Source organism: Watersipora subatra, chromosome 11, assembly GCF_963576615.1.
Source record: "Watersipora subatra chromosome 11, tzWatSuba1.1, whole genome shotgun sequence".
In the NCBI taxonomy this organism is placed as follows: Eukaryota; Metazoa; Bryozoa; class Gymnolaemata; order Cheilostomatida; family Watersiporidae; genus Watersipora; species Watersipora subatra.
The window spans coordinates 11,094,656-11,109,379 of record NC_088718.1 but is presented as its reverse complement, the minus strand read 5'-3'; the positions used below and the strand labels follow the sequence as shown (position 1 = coordinate 11,109,379).

The 14,724-nt window shown below is 35.7% G+C and overlaps 1 protein-coding gene across 1 annotated transcript in view; it reads right to left on the bottom strand.

Moving 5' to 3' along the window:
* Positions 1–446: 446 nt before the first annotated feature.
* Positions 447–14,724, bottom strand: part of LOC137407816 (carotenoid-cleaving dioxygenase, mitochondrial-like) — a 33,009-nt gene continuing 18,731 nt past the window's right edge. Inside the window, exons 8-11 of the mRNA XM_068094196.1 lie at positions 3,857–4,081; positions 3,273–3,382; positions 1,043–1,163; positions 447–650 (exon numbers count right to left, since the gene is read on the bottom strand). Of these exons, the coding sequence (XP_067950297.1) occupies positions 496–650; positions 1,043–1,163; positions 3,273–3,382; positions 3,857–4,081 (611 nt within the window). The 3' untranslated portion in view covers positions 447–495. The remainder of the gene's footprint in view (positions 651–1,042; positions 1,164–3,272; positions 3,383–3,856; positions 4,082–14,724) is intronic.

Here is a 14,724-nt window from a genome sequence, read left to right as displayed (position 1 = left end):
CTCGGTGCGAGGTGCAGCAAAAGCCGGGTCTTTGTTATTTTCGTTAAGCTTTTTTGGTATTTTTTGTTAAGGCAAAATTTTTTTGCCACACGATATCAACAATAATTTATCTCGAAATTAAAATTTGGCGATTTGGGTACTGATTATATACGTTATTAAGAGATTTACGTTGCTCATCATGGCGAGTTCAGCGTTATCCGTTATGGTAAGAACGGATTCGCAAACAGGTAAATGATAAACTCTAAATTAAAAGTTTTAAGTTTACTAAAATACATACTAAAACTTCCTCTAAGTAGGCTGTGTTTAGTAAGCTAAATTCATTTATGTTAGATCAGAATTGACAGAATATACAAAATCGACTTACGTCCAAATCGTCTTACGACTGGCCAGAACCAAACGGGTCGTGAGTCGACGACTTACTGTATATTATTAAGAAAAACTTTTAAAATTACAAAAAGCAAAAGAATTCTCATAGCATATTTAGCTATAAATAGCCTAGATTCTATAATAGGAGCCATGGATACTGTATGGAATTCTAACGGTTTCAGGAACATATGCTCGTGCTATTTCTGTCAGATTTTTTGCATCAAGAACGAGTAGAAAGTCTCGGTTGCCAGGGTCTGTGTCACAAACAGTAGATAAGACAACTCCTAAAATCAACAACAAAGCATAACATTAATTACTCATTGTAATGTGATTCTATAAAATCATGCAACTATTTTAACACATCTGATGGGTGATGAGCACATATACACGTATATTAAATTTAAATATTAAATATATTCATTAAATTTCATTTGCATATCCTAGAAAGAATTTTGATTAAAACAAAGCTAATGGAATTTTTTCACTTTGCCACAGCCATGTAAAAGCACTAAGAATTGTACTAACACGATATCAGCTTTTTTGTTTGCCCTACACAACGCCGATATCGTAAAAAAGATTATCCCCATCTAATTAACGATCATACAGTCACAGCTGTTCAGTTCCTATATTTTGGTAAGTGATAATCAGCTCATACCATCATCTTCACTGCTGCCACCATCATCTTCGCTGCTGCCACCAGGCCTTGGCCTTGCGAGAAAGACAGGCTCACTAGGATGTTGATTAGATGTTCCTCGCCATCTCGTGCTTGCTTTGCTCTCAACATCTACCTTAGCAATCTAAAAGCATGAGTAACAGGCTTATGATTGGTTAAAAAGTGAGATACATGGTTATAATTGGTTAAAAGGTGAGATACACGGTTATGATTAGTTGAAGGGTGGAATACATGGTTATGATTGGTTAAAAGGTGAGATACACGATTATGATTGGTTAAAAGTTGAGATACATAGTTATGATTGGTTAAAAAATGAAATGCATGGTTATGATTGGTTAAAAGGTGAAACACCTGGTTATAATCAAAAGGTGAGGTACCTGGTTATGATTGGTTAAAAATAAACCTGCACAATTATGATTGGTTAGGATATGGGATACTAGTTAGGATTGGTTAACAGGTGATATGCTCAGTCATGATTGGTTAAAAGGTGAGATACCTAGTTATGATTGGTTAAAGAGTGAGATACCTGGTTATGATTGGTTAGCTAGATGATAGTATGTTCAATAGCTTGCGCTGTCCGCAAAACCATTGTTTGATGCTATTAGTGTGACAAAAGATGAATGTCACACATTTCTCATTGTGTACCTTCACTAAAAGTCGAATACTGACTTAGGACTAATATGAACAAAAACTTTACTAATAAATTAGTTGGAAAAAGGTTTAGGTTGTTTTTAGAGAATCTCAAACTAAAAGTTAGTAATCTTTCTGAACTTTCCATTTTGGACCCCATTCAAGCATTTAAAAAGCTGACTGTAATAGGTTAGATAGCATCTTAAAATACTGGTATGCTCAAAATTATTAATAGCTTGTTTTAGTGTTTTACCATTACAATAATATTTTGATTCTTATAGAATCACTTGATATAGTATTAGATATATAATATACACATATGTTATGTACACATTATGTACAACCCTATATAGTAGCTGGCACCTTTATAAATGAAATACCATAAATGCAAACTAATCAAAATTCTAATTATTGCTTTTTTGGTAAAAAAAATTTGTGATGATAATCCAGTCATGGCTAAACTATTTCTAAATGAATTTTAGAAAGGTTATTTGCAAGTATTATCCTCGAAAAGCTCTTCTAGATTCTATAACCTTCTGCTGGTAGCGAATTCTAGTCATGAATAGGTTTTAACACGCTGTAAAATGATTTTCAAGGTTCTAGCAACAGTAAATATTAATATAGATATATTAATATGAAATATAGATATATTAATATGAAATATGTAATAAAATATACAATATTTACTCGGTGACACCTACTTAATTTGATTTTTTCTAATAGTTATAAGTTTTAATAAAGAATGTAGTAAATCTATCACTTTATAGAAGTTACTTAAAAAATTAGATGCACTAGCAAAAGTGTTTTATTTTTGAGCTATTAATCAGTAAATATCCTGATTTTGGCAAGCTATTTTTGAATGAGTGAACAACTAATATACTGACACTAGTTCAACGCTTCTCAACTAAATTCTGCCATGCCTCCACTCCCCCTACGGAGGAACAATCTTGCCCACTTTCCTCGCCATGACTATAAATAGTATCAGTTGTGTATAAAATAGTTATACATGTAAGTACACCTCTGCATAACGTGTATTTATTACCATTTAAAAAAAAGAATTATGGACCAATTTGCAACAAAGAATAACTCTATTAACTGTAACAGAAAAGATTGCTCCTGCTCTATAAGAGACTCAGTGTAAACAAACCCCTGCCACCGCTGAGTGAATGCTCGCTGCAAACACTCAGGCAAGGATAGATCCATTGCTCCCTTGACGTAATGGAGGTGCAATTGCACTTTATTTTAAGACAATATAAAAACACAATAAAAAAATTCAAGAAACACGTTCCCTGAGGTCTAACGCCTCATCAACGGAGCCTCACTCCCTCAGGGAGAGGGAGGGCGTACACATCACTATTTGAGAAGCACTGCCTAGCGGTATATTTAAAATTCTCTTGACTTGAAGGCCAATTAATAAATCTTCAAATTGGAGAAATTTCATTCTTGTCGTTAAACGTGTTACTAAAAATATACCTTGTAAGACATGGTTAGTTTCATTGAAGTTACCAGAGTTTAAAAATGATAGCATCCCATGCATGTTATGCTCCCCATATGCTCATTGTTGACAAATCTAAAGGTTATTAATTGTCAAGGAGCCTCTTACCGAACTACGAAAATAGTTGTTGACAAGCAAACCAGCTCCATAGAAGTACCTGTACTTCCTAGCATTGTGATTTTCATAGTTTATCTGTGGCATGTCCAGACCATTCTCTCCTACAATCGACCCATACAGTCTCTCTGCATAGATATATCAGAACATATGCAGTGTTCTGGGTGTGAGGAAGTATTGTTATGTTTGCATGTGGGTTTAGGTTTTCATGAATTTTTTCGCATGCCTGTGTAGAAAAACAAAAGGCAAATACTGTAAAACCTCTATTTGAATTATTCATTATTCGCAAGCAAGATGAATTCGATAAAGATTTGCAAGTGACAGAACTTGCTTAGCTTGCGGATTTATGCCGTTTCCATGATGCGGTTAACTCACGGATTGACTCAAATTTGCGAATCATGCGTGTCATGGAAACATGGTGATTGATACAACGTAAGAAGCAAACACGTTGATGTCAAATACATCAGTAGTAAATATGTCGACACACTATGGCTGCCCCTTATAGCTTGTTTTTATATTACTTTGAACAATTGACTAAAACAAAAGTACCTCAGCCTACCTGTGCACCAGTAACATACCTTCTGGTAAGAGCTTTTCTGGATCAATGTCAACCAGATTCTCAGCGACACAAAAAGCCCGACACTCGCTGTTTGGCAGGGTGACTAAATTTTTGTTAGGAGGCTCCTTGCTTGCATCCCTTAGAGGAAAGACTAGCCTCGTTGGTCGCTGATCATGCTGCTTCCATCCACTGTCCGTTGCCCATTTGCCTGACCTGAGGGTATCCAGGCTCACGTGAAAAAGATCTGTCAATATACACAATAGCATCAGTATATATATACAGTCAAACATGGATAACTCGCCCACGGATAGCTCGAAAACATGGTTAATTCGAACGGTTTCTTTGGTCCGTTCCCACGTGATGATAAATTGCTATAGATAACTCGAACTCAACACTGTTAATTCAAACTGTTTTTTTGCCCAACAGCTACCGAAACGGTTGTTATCGCTTTAGAAAATCACTTTATTCAAAGCCATAGAGGTAAACCTCATATTTTCGTAATTCATAAGCGTCGTTATTACCAACATCGCAAAATATTTTTGTCAACGACTTTTCTAAAGGTTTGGTTAAATTTGATTTATACTGCTACACGATGAATAGCACGGGCTAGCCGGGTCACGCGCGCAAGGATTTTCGCCACGCACATACAAAACGAACACAGCATGTTGTTTTTGTTTTGTATGTGCGTGACGAAAATCTTTGAGTGTGTGACCCGGCTAGCCCGTGATGAATAGTTTTCCGACGTTGATTCCGTGTTGAATCAACGTCAGAATGTTGAATGTTTAAAACGTCTTAAAAATTGTTGTAATTAAACGTATACGTTGTCTTAGCTAAAAAAAACTATTCATCGTTTGACCTAAACACAGAATACGTGTGTACATTCAATAAGTATCCATTCAAAAAGCGTGAGTGATATACAATGTACCGTAAAACCTCGTGAAACTTTTAATTGAACTGCCTCGGAGTGTTGCTCTTAACGAATCCCAGGTAAAGTAAGGTAATCTTTGCACTTCAAGAAAAATCGGCAAAATTGATAGTGGGTAAAACGCTCAAAAGAAAAAGATGTCTTTTCTTTTGAGCATTTCAACAACGATCAAGTTTTGCCAATGTCAATCTAAAAAAACGTCCTGGCAATAACATCACCTCAAACAACAAACCAATCTCAAGTGATAGAAAAATCTCTATACTTTTTGATAAAAACGTTTTAAACTTTAAATTAGAAGCATTTAATTTGAAACAAGCCATTTGTGCTTTTGATTTATATTATAGTTTGTATATGTACATGTATCTACTAATAAATAAGTAAATACATGGACTTGTGACAGTGCTCTGATAACTTGAACGCTCTGATAATTCGAACACTTTTGCTCGGTCCCGTGAAGTTCGAGTTATCCATGTTTGACTGTATGTTACTTTATTAGTATTTATATATACATGTATGTATACATATATATATTTAGATATATATATATACATATATATATATATATATATATATATATATATATATACAGTCAAACATGAATAACTCACCCTCGGATAGCTCAAACACATAGTTAACTCGAACGGTTTTGTTTGGTCTGTTCCCATGCAATGATAAATTGCTTCAGATAACTCAACCTCAACTTCGTTAACTCGAACAGTTTTTTGCCCAACGGCTACCGAGACGGTTGTTATCGCTTTAGAATATCACTTTATTCCAAGCCAAAGCGATAAACCTCTCTTTTAGTAGTTCACAGGCATCGTTATTACTATCATCAGCAAAATATTTTTGTTATAAGGTTTGGTAAAATTTGATTTTTACCAAACATCCGCTTAGCGATGGTCCTTCAAAGGCAAGGAAAAACGAGGTAACCTTCGCATAAACTTCAAGAAAAATCGGCAAAATTGATCTTGGTTAAAACGCTCAAAAGAAAAAGATGTATTTTCTTCTGAGCATTTCAACAGCGATCAAGTTTTGCCAATTTTAATCTGAAAACGTCCTGGCAGTCACATCACATAAAACAACAAACAAATCTCAAGTGATAGAAAAATCTCTATACTTTCCGATAAATTTTTATTAAACTTTACATTAGAAACATTTAATTTGAAACAAGCCATTTAAGCTTTTGATTTGAATTATAGTTTATATATGTATATGTATCTAGGCTACTAATAAATACATGGACTTGTGACAGTGCTCTGATAACTCGAACACCTTCACTCGGTCCGGTGAAGTTTGAGTTATCCACGTTTCACTGTATATATGAATCTCAAAGTTTGTCGTCTGTCTGTACGTATGTGGTCTTCCACACATCCGGCTATAGCTATTAAAATTTTGGAATTAAAAGCTCGCAGTCTGCTGGATTTGAACTCACGAAGAACGCAACCGAAGGTTAGTAATCCAATTGACTAACTACGAGTCCACAAAAGCTCTTACAATTCATCGCTCTTACAATTCATCGCTCTTACAATTTATCGCTCTTACAATTTATCGCTCTTACTATATGCACCCTTTTCTTGATTTCACCCACTTGATTTGACGTATTACGGTAACTGAAACTCTATTGACTATGCTATTTCTATGCTTTTTCGTGTTTTTGTCAACTTCTATTTCCGGTTTTTCGTAAGGTTTAATTGCTAAATCGCAGTCAGGTTTTTCACGCGGACAAGTGTATTATCTCGAGTAGGAATAGCCTCTAGATTATCTTTCCTTTCGGTCAAACAAAGGCAGTCCGGTATCTCATGTTTACATTTGTACCAGTATCGATAAGTACCAGTATCGTCATATTCAAAACTTTGAAGGATATCTTCTGGTGGAACAGTAGCCTTTTTTATACACACACACTTCTATGCAAGACTTGTTACTATTAATTCAACGTATTCAAGATTTTTATTTTTTTCTCAGTTCGTATTAATTGTATCATTACTGAATCATATTTTCTTGTAACCGTAGCAAAACAGACTTAATTTAGCTATTACTTGCTAATTATTTCACATTTAAACATTTTTATAGTTGTTTCTTAATTTATTTGACCTGCACAAAACATTTTCCTCATGATATGAAGTTTGAAATTTACAATTGTTTGACAAAGTTTGAAAACCTTTACAGTTGTTTTATTTTTTCTCCTAATTTATTTAAACTGCACAAAACACTTTTCTCATGATACGTAGTTTGAAAGTTAAAATGGTAACTGCTGTTATATTTTGAATACAAATCAATTTTCTGTGCAAAGACTTTTATTACCCGGGCATTTGGCTAGTATGTATATATAATTACATATATATTACTTCATTGGTAATAACTTCATTTCCAACAGAAATGTTTTTAAATTTATGCCATACAAAAATCGTAAAACAAAACAATGGCAACAATTGGCCAATAAAATCAAATAAATGGTTTAACGTATGGCGTTAAAAATAACTTTCTCTGCTAAAAGAATGGATACTAGGAGGTAGATTATGACACGTTATAAAAAGTAGAGGTTGACACACATTTGGGAGTCTGCATACCTTTTAGCTGTATTTTCCGTCTAGCTTAGTAACAGCTCTCTCACTCTCTTCAAAGTGTTTAGCTATTTTTGCAATAAAATTTAGTTTGAAAACACCCCAAATGCACACTGAATTTATACTACCCACCTATGTTTCTAACAATGAAATAATCCCAACACTGGCTACATTATGTCTCTTCTTATGTTAAACATAAAGAGATACTCTCCAAACTAGATCATTGGACATCATTATGTATGAGTATAACTAACAGATTTCAATAAGCGGACTTTGTCAGTTTTACGTGCACCTAGTGACTACTCGGATGGTTCTTGCTTTAAATGAATGCATTCAAAGGATAGGAAATCTTCTGAGGAATCAATTGATATGTATATTGTATAGCCTGGGCGCACTGAGTGGCGGTAAAAGAGCAAACCCCTTTGATGTCACGAAATGTTTGGAGACACAACTACCATTTACAAATTTATATTGTCTGTGTAAGTAATTACATGTACTTAAAAGTACGTCAATACAGTTTAATGATTTGATTTTGTGTTCGAATTTTGATATGGTGTCAGAGAGAGTAAAATTGATAGAAACCAACCAGGACCTCCGAGTCGTATTCAAATAGATCTTTCATAACAATGAGTCCTACAGGCCAATCTAGACGCTGAGAATAGTATTGGACCGGTAAGGAGTTATCCGCTTTTACCGACATCGAGTGATTATCGGTATCCGGAAAACCAATCATTTTCGGTGACAGCTAGTTATCCCCGCGGCCGGTTTGATATGATCGGTATTTATCCGTGAAAGCCTATCAGTAATTGGTTATCCGGAAAGATTTTTGTATTTGACAGGCTACAGCATTACCAGCGACGTGTGCAAGGGAGAATCTCCCGCACAATGAGCTGCTTATGAAAGGGCTCATTTGACGTCTCGCCCACAATCGCTATGTAACTGAATGAGTAAGAAATAAGAAAAATGAAAAAGAAAAATCGCGCATCAATTAATGTTATGGTTAATAGCAAAAACGCATCTTTGACGAACACTCTAATCAAAAAGAGTTGATCAGCACACATTGGCAATCACAACTTTTTTCTCAGACATTCTGAAAACACAACACATGCGAATTATATTATAACTCTTTCTTCAACGAACATTACCACGCTTACTTATACCCTACAGGATGAAAATATTCGTTGGTCATAAAAATTCGTGATTTTGCGAACAGTCAATTCCGCGAATTATTAGTTCTATTTTTAATCACAAGGGAGAATAACTACTGCATCAAATTGAAAACTAGTTGCTAGGCTAGCTTTTAATATAAATACTAAATGTAGTTGAGTTCCAAAACATTTTTAAAATCATTGCTTGGGCTTTGAGCTAACACCATTGCCAATGCATCACATTTCTTTACAAAATTATTCAAGGTTGTCACAAGATATGCAGAATGGCGTCATCGCAAAAATAGCCACTAGGCAGAAGTACTAAACGTAGCCGAGTTCCAAAACTTCTTTAAAATCATCGCCGGGCTTCGAGTTTTATTGCCATTGCATCAAACTTTACAAAATTATTCAAGGTTTTCACAAGTTATTCGGCATGGCTTCGTCATCGCAAAAAAATCTCTCCTAGTCTTTTTACATTGAAATCAACTCCATCAATCTCTTTTGCCGAAGTTGAGGACGATCATGATTTTGATTTAGACATTATGGTATGTATTTGATTTGCAGTGCAGATACGTTTTTCCATAACTAACTGCATTAGTTAATTCTTTTGTTTAAAAACTGATCGCTTTCATTAAATACTTCAGCTATTGTTTTTGTACTTCCTTAACACTCGTTAATATTTTTTCTTTTTTGTTTACTGCAGATTGAGAATGAAACAACCTACTCCAATTACGAAAACTAGAGACAAGTAGTAATATTCATCAAGGCAGGAATATTGGCAGAGAAGCAACCAGTCAGCCTAGACCCCTTCATCGACAACAATTCCTTGATATCGCTGCAGCAAACATGATTAAATCATATATTTTATTTCATGTATAGATATATTATAATTTATTACAAACTTGAGTGTACAAATAAAATATTTCAAATACAAATAAAATTTTACAAACAATGAATGGAGTAAATATAAACAGTTTAGTCCATATGGCGGTTGTCTAGCAATAAAATTAAACTGGTACTCTTGATAAGTGAATACTAGCGTGTAATGGTGCTCTCTGACTAGTTATTTTGGTAATAGCAGCTCTATATCGCTGTCACTGTCTTGGGTAGATGTTAAAGGCGATTCTCTCGCTACTACATGACTAGTAAGGAAGTTATCATCAGAACTCTCATAGAGGCTTACTATTGTAAAGTTTTGCCGGTTGGCCAAAGATTTGTGCTCGTAAAAGCATTTTTGTTCCTTTTTTAGAACAGACATATTCTCCTCAATAGCAGCTGCGGCCACTTCTACCTCAATTTCAAGACCTCCCTGAATGATTGGTGATCTTCTAAGAATGACATCTACCACCCTTGCAATCATTGTTCTTCCGTGTATGATGAAAAATCTCTCTCTCACACTAAAACAAATAATGAAGCAGTAGGGATGGATAAAATAAATATTGCGTTTTACCAAAGAACCAAAGTAAAATTCAACTAATTTAGTAGATGTGAAAAACTCATTACTTACCACAAATTGTTGGTTCATCAAAGGCCTCCAAATCTATGAATATTCGTGAAAACCTCTGAACGCAGCAAAAAATTTATAGCTTAGCACGATCGACCCGTAGTTGTAAGCTAAATAGAAAACGAAACGCGCAATGCGCGCAGCTGCGCATGCGTAGGGTTAACTCTATTGGTAGACTTAATAGAGTTAACTCTTCATAGAGAGTGACAGTTTTCAGCCGCGAATAAACTAATCCGCGAATATGCATGAAATGGCAATTTTCACGAAATATAACTCCGCGAATAAATTCATCCTGTAGGGTATGTATCTAATATTATATTATGCCTTACATTGATAAAATGTTTTACTGATGTTTTAAAATGTTATATTACGTTTTATATTTGATAAAAACCCCGTTTGATATTTGATACGTTTGATATATTTATACGTTTTATATTTGATTTATCCCCCACCTGAGTTATATAAAAATGGGCAGTAGGTAAGCTGAAGTTAAACACACACTGAAAACCATATACCGAACTATAATACCGACAATACCAAACTTTTTTAGTTGGCAAAGGATACCGAAGATGGTAAATACCGAGGATACCGACACTGGGAAAACCGATAAAAAAGTACAAGAATATCCTATCCGGCACTAAATTATATACCGTCCCAACACTAGCTGAGAAGCAGCTGACGAAAGGAGCTAAACAAATACGTGAGCTTTTGCTGCCGACATTGCTATATTGCTATATATACTAGTACTCTGGCAGTCTAGTGTGATGTGAGTGATCATCAGGTGTAATAACTATGTGTAAAAATATTCTGAAATGGTAGATGGTAGTCGGTTAGAGCATGCGTTAGAATCTCCGTTTATGAATCTGAAAGTCATTGGTTTGAATCCTGTACGATGCAATATTTTTTCTAAGCCTCTAATTATGACTACACATTGACAGACTGACACCGCTGTTACTATGGTGAAAATTATTATTGTTAGTAGTACACTGGCATTTTTATGCGCATTGAGAGAGTCTCATGTGTAATCGCTGTCTGCTCAATTATTCCACCATGTTACAAGGTGGTCTAGTGGCACAGTTGGTAGTACGCTTGACTGCAAAGCCGGATACCCGAGTTCAATTCCTGTGCGATGTATTTTTTCCTTTAATCATGGCTTCAGAGCGGACAGACAAACGGACACAGCTCTTAATGAAGCTTAGCCGAATGCCCGGCGTTGCACGGGTATTAAAAACAGCTTATAAACAGTGGCAGGTAATGTAGTTGCCTGCCACTTGTCATTAGCCTGGCACATTGCCAATGACTAATTTAAATAAGCTACTACCCGTATTGCTAAACTTACTAATAAAAGCCTTAAGAGCAAGCTTTAGTGACCTTGTGTAACACAGATAGTAGAGCAGGAGGGCATCAAAAAGCTGTCAAAAAAAGTGATTTATTCCTTTTGGAGGTGGGCTATGTGATAAGAGTGGCATCTAGATCAGAATTTTTAGCTGATTTCAAATATCTGGTTTCTACACCTCTCAGATTGTTCATTTTTAAGCAATGTAATTAATATATTATTTTATATAAATAAATGTCTGTAATGTTTCATGTGCTTCTACCAACAATGTAATAATGAAAATGGCATATAAATACTAAATAATTAGCAATCACCTAAGTTGGAATCAGTTCTGATAACATTAAGAAATTTATTCTTCAATTATTATAATATTAGAATTGTATTACATAATATTATGTGTTCCCATTTTGGTTGATATTGTGGCAGCTTGACAGCTTGTCCTTGTTATTCCGCAACTCATATATCATTACAGATCTGCAAAACAAAATGAAAAGTATTTTTTAAAAACTCAGACCATGCATATATAACATTTTAATATACATATATTCATCATTAATGCTTATTATGTTGAACCGTTCAATTTATTATGCAAGTGAAATCGCAATTAGTCAGTCTTTTATACGGTGTGACAAATCTAATGTGTTCTAATCAAACATGAAGTGCACCTTTGGTTACAATACCACTCAAATGCTAACCTTCTAATTCACAGTCATCTGAGTTTTCTGTATCACTACTTTCATCTCCATCCTCTTGATTTCTATTGCTACAGCAGCTGCTTCTGCACATGTCTGAACACTTGAGATCTGTATTGTTGCACGGACAGCAACGAGACTGGCACCCAGTTTTGCATCGACAAAATATGTCCACGAGCACATCAGGAGGTGCTGATTGTTGTGTTATCCATCTAGCTTTAAGCTCTCCATCTTCCATAAACCATCCATGTTGCTGGGGATGGGGCATTGATGATGATTTGCTTGGCTCTTCACCATATCGCGGCCTGATAGGCAGCCTTAGTGTGGGTGGTAGGTTTAGTTGTGATGTCCGAGATGGTGAGCAGATCTTATACCTTGCTTCATTGATGGAATTTGTCTCCTCACCATATAATCTGCGTATGAATGTCTCAACAGATTATTTTATTGCACCATCAACTTCAAAATTTGTTCCTAATGATTTCAGTGTGTTACTGAATTCAGGATTGTTCTTGAAGAAAGTTATCTTCCTTTGGAATAGAATGCGCTTACACTGTCATATCCACTTAGAGCATGGAGCCCGAGCAGTACTTTGCATCGTTCGGATGTGAGGACAGTAGACAGACAGCCTGTTTACATATCTCAACTGCTTCTTACCACAGCAGTAAATAAGTTTTTGTGATGGCAGCTCATTCACTAGAGGTAGACAGCTTAGGAAAACATCTGTGTCCTGGCACTTGACTAGAACTTTTGAGCTGGGTTTGTCTTCCATTGTCTTTGCGATATGTGATAACATGCGCGTATCTGCTTCCTCGTGGTCTGGTGTCAAACTCTCTATTTGGTTTACAGTGATTGATCCATCAAGGTCATAGCTGATCATGTGGCATTATTGAGAAAAAGCTGTTACAAGATCTAGTGTCTGCTTCACAGTTGGCTTCCTCCATGTATCCTTTAAAAATTTCACTAAAGCAGTCTTGTTTGAGCCATCTGCTAAAAACTCACAAGTTCGGACTAAACACAGCAACCTTCTGCCTTCCTTTCACACTTCTATGACTTCTCTCACCTTCTTTAATGCTGATATCAGGGTATGTGTCACAAACAAAATCCACACGACATGTGTGATATACATTTGCAATACTAACTATCTGTTGCAAAAGCTGATTTGCAATCATGCCAAAAGTTGGAGGAGCTTTCAGGGTCTGAATTTCGGCCATAGCATCAACCACAACAGCGTCAAAGACTGGTAGCTGATCCTGATTAACATAGATTGATGGTTGATCATCAACATCTTCGTCAACAGCAGCCATCAGAGCCGACTTGGCAGTCTTCAATATAGAGCCATCAGAGTTAGCCAGGGACCAGCTGATGTTGCCAAGAGAGAATGATAACACTCTTCTCAAATCCAAGTTAAGCTGTTGGCTGATCACTAACAAATTCTCAAACAGTCTGTGCGAACACTTTAGGACTTTTCTTTTGATTTTTTAGCTGATGGTAATGTGGAGAAGGTTTTGAGCTTGTTTGACTTGATGGATGCATTGAAATCAATCTTTTGGGTGCTTAACCTCCTCTGGACAAATTCTGAAAGCTGTTTCTCTCCTATCACATTTGCCATTTCAAGATCCTGCTTCACTTCAATGGAGGCTTTTGCACCACTGGTAATATGTACTAGCTTGGTGGTTTGAAACGCAAACAGGTTTATTCTTGCTATTATGAGTCTTTCATGACTTCCCTCATTTTCTCATCAGCCTTCCATGCCTTTTCATGCACTTCATAACTTGCTGCATCCGAATCACCAGGCACTAGCATCTTCCTCATGTCTGTATGTACAGCTGTTCATTCTGGGTGAGATAGAGTCCAGCATTGAGAGGTCGATGATTCCTGGTAAACCATATGATTCCACTGTGAGACTTTGAGTCTTTTTTAACTGTTTGCTCAATAGATTGATCACAAGCGATAGAGCTGAATGGACAGTGATGTCGTGATTGATAAGTAAAATACCCCTTCTTCATAAGAGCCTCAAACACCTTGCTACGCCATACATTCAGATTAGTTATCTCAGTACAGCATGCCATATCTATCGTAGTTTGTGTGGTCATATGCAAAAAACCAAGGAAGGATCATACATGTAATTTATCTATAAATTTATGTCCAAATTGTAGGCTATAACACGTCATGTAAACTGCAAAGAGTTAATTTTGCTGCTCGCAAAATGTGCAGACAAAAATGAAAATGTTTTCTTTTTCTCCCACCAATGTACCATCATCATGGAGTAATCATCATGAATTTGTAAAGCTAGAAATATCTGATCTCACCTCTTCTGCTGTATCACATTCTTTCTGTCTCTTCTCATGTCTTTGCTCAGCTCTTTCCATAACGGGTTTGTTACAATACTTTTTATAACAGGCATAATGACAACAAGTCTGAACTCTCATCAAAGTTCTCAATGCTTAGCACTTTTTGAGCAATTTCACATCGAATGCTCTCTTTTTCTAATATCAACCATCTGTTTGAATACTGTTTGGCTGTCTCATATTGAAATTTAGTCACTCTGACTAGGGTTTCCTTCACAGACTAATCAAGACAGTGAAACAAGTGGTTTTGCTGCATCCTTGGCATGGGTTAAGGAATGCTGAGAATTGACTCACTTAATCTCAAATAAAAGCATTTATTAATTTTTGAGATTATAAAATAGTTTTCTTTGTCTGATATGTAAGGTTTTCCAAC